This window comes from Paramisgurnus dabryanus, chromosome 12 (genome assembly GCF_030506205.2).
Source record: "Paramisgurnus dabryanus chromosome 12, PD_genome_1.1, whole genome shotgun sequence".
Taxonomy (NCBI): domain Eukaryota; kingdom Metazoa; phylum Chordata; class Actinopteri; order Cypriniformes; family Cobitidae; genus Paramisgurnus; species Paramisgurnus dabryanus.
Genome location: NC_133348.1, coordinates 12,802,237 through 12,809,218, shown reverse-complemented (window position 1 = coordinate 12,809,218; position 6,982 = coordinate 12,802,237). Strand labels below are relative to the sequence as shown.

The following is a 6,982-nucleotide window of genomic DNA, read 5'->3' as shown; positions in this document are numbered from 1 at the left end:
CAACCTCCGGATCATGTCGCATTATGCGCGCTGCATACGTCATCATGCCTGATTTATTTAAGTTAAATAAGCATTTCATTTGCAAGTCATAAGCATAATATAACAATTAACCATTAACTAAGAATAATAGTCAACATTATAATTGTTAATATTCTAAAATACGTTTTTATGACGCATATGCAGCCTACAAATGTGACCTCTGAAGGCTGCAGCCTTCGGATTGAGAAACTGCCTGCATGTTGTCCGAGTACATATCAGTGATTTAAGAAATCATTAAGTATTTTTAAAAACCCGCACAAATTCGGAAGTTTGCAAATTATTTAAATTATAGCGTCTTGTTTTCATTAAACATAATAATAATTTTTCTTTGATATAATGGTTTTAAATAATTCTGAGATCAAGGGGGCCCTCTAGTGGTGCGGGGCCCTATGCAAATTGCGTACTTTGCGTATAGGAAAGACCGGCACTGCTCTCCTCCTTCTCATACAGTTTACACCGAATGACAATATCTGTTTTCAATCTCACTTACATCATTTAAAAGTAGACATTCCAAGCATTGTGTAGACATTTATCTTTTGTTTCTATGACAAGTATTCGTTAAGTTACAGTTATTTTTTCTGACACGTTTCTGAAAGGACTTCACTGAGGGAGAGAGAACAAAACGCGCATCATGTTTATTTTCTTAATTTTGCGAAAAGCACAACATTCTGTTTTTATTGGGAGTGGACAGAAAAAAACTAGACACTTTAACGTTTTAAATGATGTATAAATCATATCTGTATGTCAAAAACCAGCAGAGTAATATAAGTCTCTTTGCGGAGTGATTGAAAAATAAAGAGTTTGCGGTGCCCGCGCCGCAGTCGACCCCAGAGTGTTAAGTTATGGCTGTCATTGAATTATAAGTTACTTATAAGCCATTAATCATTTTGCACCCAAACATCCATTTGGATCTCAAATAAAAACTGAGTTCCACTGCCTTATGGAGACATATTATTAACACAAAATAATTCATTATCCTGAGAACCAAATTTGCATACGATTAAATTGATGTACAATTTAATGAATACAATTTAACATTTAAATGATATGACCCCTTAACATATGACCCCTAAGTATGCATACATACATAATGATGCAATATTTTTGTCATGAACAAAAAGCCCCTCGAGTCCTCTTACAGTATCTCAGTTTTAATAAAGTGGTTATCATATGTGTGAAAATCAGAATTCCCACTTTTAACACTATCAGTCATTAAAATGAAAACAAAAAATTCATTCAACACTAATAATCCATCAGGTGCATCGTGACATCAGCCTGTTTACCCATAACATGCCCCCAGGCATTTGTTACAGACATACAGTATGATGAAATGCATGTCAAGAGGTGGACAGCACCCTCAGCTTTGGCTTTGACCCTTGTAAGTCAAAAAGCACCTTAGTACAGTACAACAAAGCCACTCTAAAAAATGCTGGGTTGTTTTTAACCCAGGGCTGGGTCACTATTGGACAGAACAGTGAGTTTGAAAGTAAATTCTGAGCATTATAATGATGCTAGACATATTAAGAGGTGAATGTGTATCTCACAGCTGTGCAACTGCCATCACTATGTCCATCACAAGAACTGTTTACTAAAAATGAATTAAAATGCTATTTACTTGAGCTATGACTTCTCAATCATAGTTTGTCAGTGGAGAAAAGCAATTGGAAAAGCCATGCCATTCATTGCCAAGCAACACACATAATGATAAACAATGTAAACCTTGAATCATACCTGCAAAATCATACCTCAAATCTGATTTTATCATCGGTCACTAAGAATCACAAGGGAAATAAAAGATGTCTCTAGTACAGTCGTTCTCAAACAGTGGGGCGCAGAATCACTGATAAGAACTCAATGGGTCATCACATGCCCCTAAAAAGTGTGATAACTTAATATATGGTAGGATAGCCGTAAATGACTTCTTCCATATTCCAAAAGTGACAAAACTGAAACAAAGTACCAAAGTTGCATATAGGTGGAGGATGACGTCAGGCTCGCACTGTTCTTTGTTTAACCATTTAGCCAAAAATGGTTCTTCTATGGCACCTTCACTTTTTAGCATGAAAGGAAAATCATTGCAAAATGGATGCGTACATTTATTGTCTTTTTTAAGATGGCTCACCCCATAACATTTTTAGAGCAGAAACTCAGTTACATGTTCAGCTGTTTTCTACTACTGTTATTTTGAAATATTTTTCCAGTTGCTATGATTCTCACAGCCTTTCTAAACCACGAATACATGAATGCATAAATGAATGGATTTAAAGTGGAATTGACATAGCCAAACCAAACAAGCGCATCAATCAGGACTGGAGGAATGGTGTAGCCAATAAAAGGATTCATGATGTTGCAGACAAAAAATGGAGTCCAGCAAAAAAGGAAAACTCCAACCACGATAGCGATGGTTATCGTAGCCTTTTGCGTTCGATGTCGTGCATCACCCAACGGATAATCTCTCTTCAGCTGACTTAACAGCAGACTAATGGATCTTGCCTGGTTTAAAGCAACCGTGTAGATTTTATAATATATCCCAATTAGGATCAGGCCAGGAATGTAGAAAGAAACCATCGAGGAGAACACAGCTGAACCATGGCCAAAAAAAACGTGGCACCCTCCCGCACACTCAACATGAGTTTCGTAGAAGCTCCTGCTGCCCTGGAGGTTGAGCTCCCCAAAGACCATCGTGGTAGCAAATATAACAGGAACAAGCCAGCTGACAGCTATCATAAAGAGTACAGATGAAAACCTGACACGGTTCTGATACGTCAACGGGCTGCACACGGCGCAGTAACGCTCGGCAGACACGCACACAAGGTGGAAAATGGAAGTTGTGCTGAGAATGATGTCAAAGCAGGTGTGTATCTTACACATGATGTCACCAAAATACCAACAGCCCTGCATGGACCGGACGGCGCTCAACGGCATGACAAACAGCCCGAGCAGAAAGTCGCACACGGCGAGAGACAGGATGAGCTGGTTTGTTGGCGTGTGAAGCTGGTTAAAGTGTCCTATGGAGATGATGACCAGCAGATTTCCCATGACAGTCATGAAGGTAGTCGACATCATGGTGATAAACATTGGAATGTAGACGGCAGATGGTCGCGCATACTTCTTACAGGATACATTTAAAGTCTCATAACAGAGATCCACTTCGGTGTCATTGAGAAGATCTTGATAATCCATTTAGTCACTGCCGATGATCACCCCAAACACAGACGAATCCAGTACTCATGACAAAATAGTTTAGCAGATTGTTGGACATACTGGTTAAAGTCAATTAAATTTCATACTTTTCTGAAGAAGACATTTGTATAATCTCTGCACTGTAAAACAGCTATAAACAATGATGTGGGAATTAAGAAGCATTCCATTGAAGTACAAAAGAAGATTTTTTCCCAAGGGTGTCATCCTCTGTCTAGAACTGACCTTTTAAGGAGTTTGTATATGAGGAGCTACTGTAAATATATAGTAAGTCCCTTTCTCATAAAAACATGCTAATTCTGAAAACCACACCACTCTATTATTTCTGACCAACCCCAAAACAGATGCTGATTCATTCTCCTGCTTTAAACAAACCAAAGAGACAAAGTGCCACCAACTGTATATAATATATATCTGTCCTTATCTATGTGTCACAGTTAACAAAGCAAATCGAAGTTGGTGTTATTTTTATGAATAGTTTGTGTGTACATCATATGGTGAACCACAGCAAACAATGCCACAATATCAATGATTCATTAAAAAGGGTCTTGCATTCCAAGTTTCAATGAAAAGACAATATTATCAAATACATGCCCAATATTGACCATTTCAAAAGATAAGAAATCCCACAGCATGAGAACAATAGATGGGAAGCTAATGTCTGTGTCTTAGTGAACACCACTTAGGCCTATTATGTAATTTTGATTTGCAGGAAGAAGAAATAAGAGGAATTTTTTTAAAGACACCATCATTTCAAATTGCTTTAAAGAGATACTCCTTATATTTGGCTGGAGTATCAGTTTAAGAATTTGATTAACCAAGTGTAGAAGTTTAAAGCGGATTTATCAGAGTAAACATTTAGAAAAATATATGAGGCATTGTGATTATCTCTATTCACCTCAGAAAGTTTGAATTTCCAAACACCTACCTGGAAAAGTGCTTCACTCAAAGTCGGAAATCCATCCTAAAAACAAGCACAGAAAAACACTTGTTGTTGTTATAGGGCACCCAAAGAAATGTACACAGTTAAAGGGATAGTCCACCAAAAATAAAAATTCTGTCAATTTATTTACCCATAGATTTATTTGTTCTCCTTTACACAAGGGAAGATATTTGTAATCAAGCATGAAGCTGGAGCACCATTGACTTTCATTGACACCACGGGCCACCCCTTATGCTGTGAACACACTAAACGCAAAGCATCGCATTCCTCGATATAGATTACTCACAAAATTTAACTTTGTGTCATGCAAATTATTCACTTGAGTTGAATATTTTCAACTTGCGTGAAGACACGTTTGAGTGAATAGCATGTGTTTTCGTAGCAATCTGGCGCCCAATTAGCACCATTCACCCCGCTCCCGAGCGAGTCCGCACCATTTCCGCCACCCCCGAGCCAGTTTGTGGCATTTGTGTTTCCCCCGTGCCAGTTTGATCCATTCGCAATGCCCCCGAGTGAGTTTGCATCGCCCATTTGCATCACCGTCATGTTTCTACAGTAGCTCTTAACGGACAAATTGTTTTATAGAGCGTGTTTTGTCACTACGTTGTCTCAGACGATGACGTGTTTGTCCTGTGGTGGCTACCTTATGTGTTTTGAAATTGACGAGTGAGCTGTTGGTTGTAATTCGCAATCTCACCACTAAATGCCGCTAATAATTACAAACACCACCTTAAAGAACCACTACAATATCTCTAAATGCAATCATAGAGAAAACACACATTTATTCTCCTTTATAAAAGAACATATAAACAAGCAAAAATTAAGATGTTTCTTATTTTCTTGGCCATTTTAGTTGCAAATATACATCTGTCTAGTCATTCCAAGTTCTATTTAATTTTATGTGGAAATATTTGAATGGGTGGGGGCCTTCAAATATTGTTGTGGGCAACTAAGGGGCCTTTGAGGTGAAAAAGGTTGGGAGCCACTGGTTTATACAACTATATAAGGTCTATAGTTAACCTAGATGGTGAAATGATGTCTATTGCTGGCACATCTGTCAATACTGATTTTTTTTACATGCTGCAGTTACAAGATTGACCAGTAGGGGATAACCAGCCAAACCTTGATACACACGCAATTCATGAACATCTTAAGAGATTAAAACCAATCAAGAAATCCTTGTTCTCACATGACAACAAGAAGCCCAGTTTGATTGGTTAGCAAAACCATACTTTCCTTGAGAAAGTATTTAAACAGATAGAAAATACTTATGTTTGAACAGTTCAGCACAGTGCTCGGGACATTTTACTGTGGTAAGATGATATATAAGATATTATGTATTTTAAATTACAAATATTTTTCTGATAAAATGCCTCCGTAAACTTCAATATTCTATATAAACTGCATATTTTATATATTTTTGCACAGTAGTACCTTATATGTTTTTTTCATTGTTTAAAACCTTACATGGTTGTGTTAGATTTATGCTTAAACAAAATTAATATGGCAATTTTCAGATATATTATAAGCATTGTGGGGCTTATACTGTACAAGTTTTTTTTTTTTTTTTTGAGTTGATGATTATTGCACGCTAATAAACAAATTGATGTAAATTATAACAGAAATGTTTTTTTTTTCACATACCAGGTATTACCAGGCCAGCACGATGAACCGGAGTCATCCGTGGACGGTAGAGTCTGTTGGTCTCTGTTTCGAATCACTGAATGGTTCCTGTGTAAAGATTGTGTACTCTCCTGTTTTGAGAGCTCCTCTCTACCTCCTCTTTGCTATAACCATTATACTGATCGTGTACGGCAATCTGCTGGTCATCTGCACCATCTCCAGTTTCCGGCAGCTGCACACACCCACCAACTACCTGATTGTCTCAATGGCCGTAGCCGACCTTCTCCTGGGCGTCCTTGTCATGCCACCCAGCATGGTGCGGTCTTTGGAGACGTGCTGGTACTTCGGAGACATCCTCTGCAAATTTCACTCCAGCACCGATTTTACTCTGTGTAACGCCTCCGTGATGCACCTCACATTCATCTCGATCGATCGCTACTATGCAGTGTGTCAGCCGCTCCAATATCACCGTAGAATAACCACGCGCGTGAGCGTTGCCATGATCCTGGCCAGTTGGGGCTTCTCTGCCTTTGTTGGCTTCGGTATCACTTTCTCAGAGCTGAAAGTTGAACGAGAAAGAACAGAGGAGCTGCATGTTAATTGCAAGGGAGGATGTTTAGCGATGCACGGCAGAGAAATTGGCTTCACATATTCAATTGTTTTCTACTTCATCCCCATGTTTGTAATTGTCAGCATTTATAGCAAGATTTTCTTTATAGCACAGAAACATGCCCACGCCATACATAACTACCCCGCAAGCTCATCGGTTATTAAAAAGGATCTGAAGGCCACTAAGACGCTGGCTATTGTCATTGGAGTTTTTATGTGCTGTTGGACGCCTTATTTCATGTGTAACATAATAGATCCTGTGGTAGGCCATTCGATACCAGCGCTATTATATGAGGTGTTAATGTGGGTGGCTTATTTAAACGCAGTGTTTAATCCCATTATTTATGCTTTGTTTTACAGCTGGTTCAGAGAAAAATCTAAACTTCTGTATGAAAAACTATACAAGCTTTGTTAAAAGGCCTATTAACTAAAAAATAGGGGTGTTTTTATTATTTTAGTCTAAGTAATCTTTGACTATTTCATTTACTCTGCATATTTTTATAAAAAACAATCTTGGTCAAGGTGTAGTGTGTTTAAGTAATACAATGAAAAGGAAACACTGTAAGG

General features: G+C 38.2%; 2 protein-coding genes across 2 annotated transcripts; one reads left to right on the top strand and one right to left on the bottom strand.

Annotated features, from left to right (window-relative positions):
* Positions 1-1,096: 1,096 nt before the first annotated feature.
* On the bottom strand, positions 1,097-3,345 carry taar1b (trace amine associated receptor 1b). The gene has a single exon (XM_065255771.1). It carries the CDS (start codon positions 3,220-3,222, stop codon positions 2,191-2,193), a length of 1,032 nt encoding a protein of 343 aa, XP_065111843.1. The 5' UTR covers positions 3,223-3,345; the 3' UTR covers positions 1,097-2,190.
* Positions 3,346-5,826: 2,481 nt separating this feature from the next.
* taar11 (trace amine-associated receptor 11) lies at positions 5,827-6,830 on the top strand. The gene has a single exon (XM_065255772.1). The coding sequence runs from the start codon at positions 5,850-5,852 to the stop codon at positions 6,828-6,830; it is 981 nt and encodes a 326-aa protein (XP_065111844.1). The 5' UTR covers positions 5,827-5,849.
* The last annotated feature ends 152 nt before the right edge of the window (positions 6,831-6,982 follow it).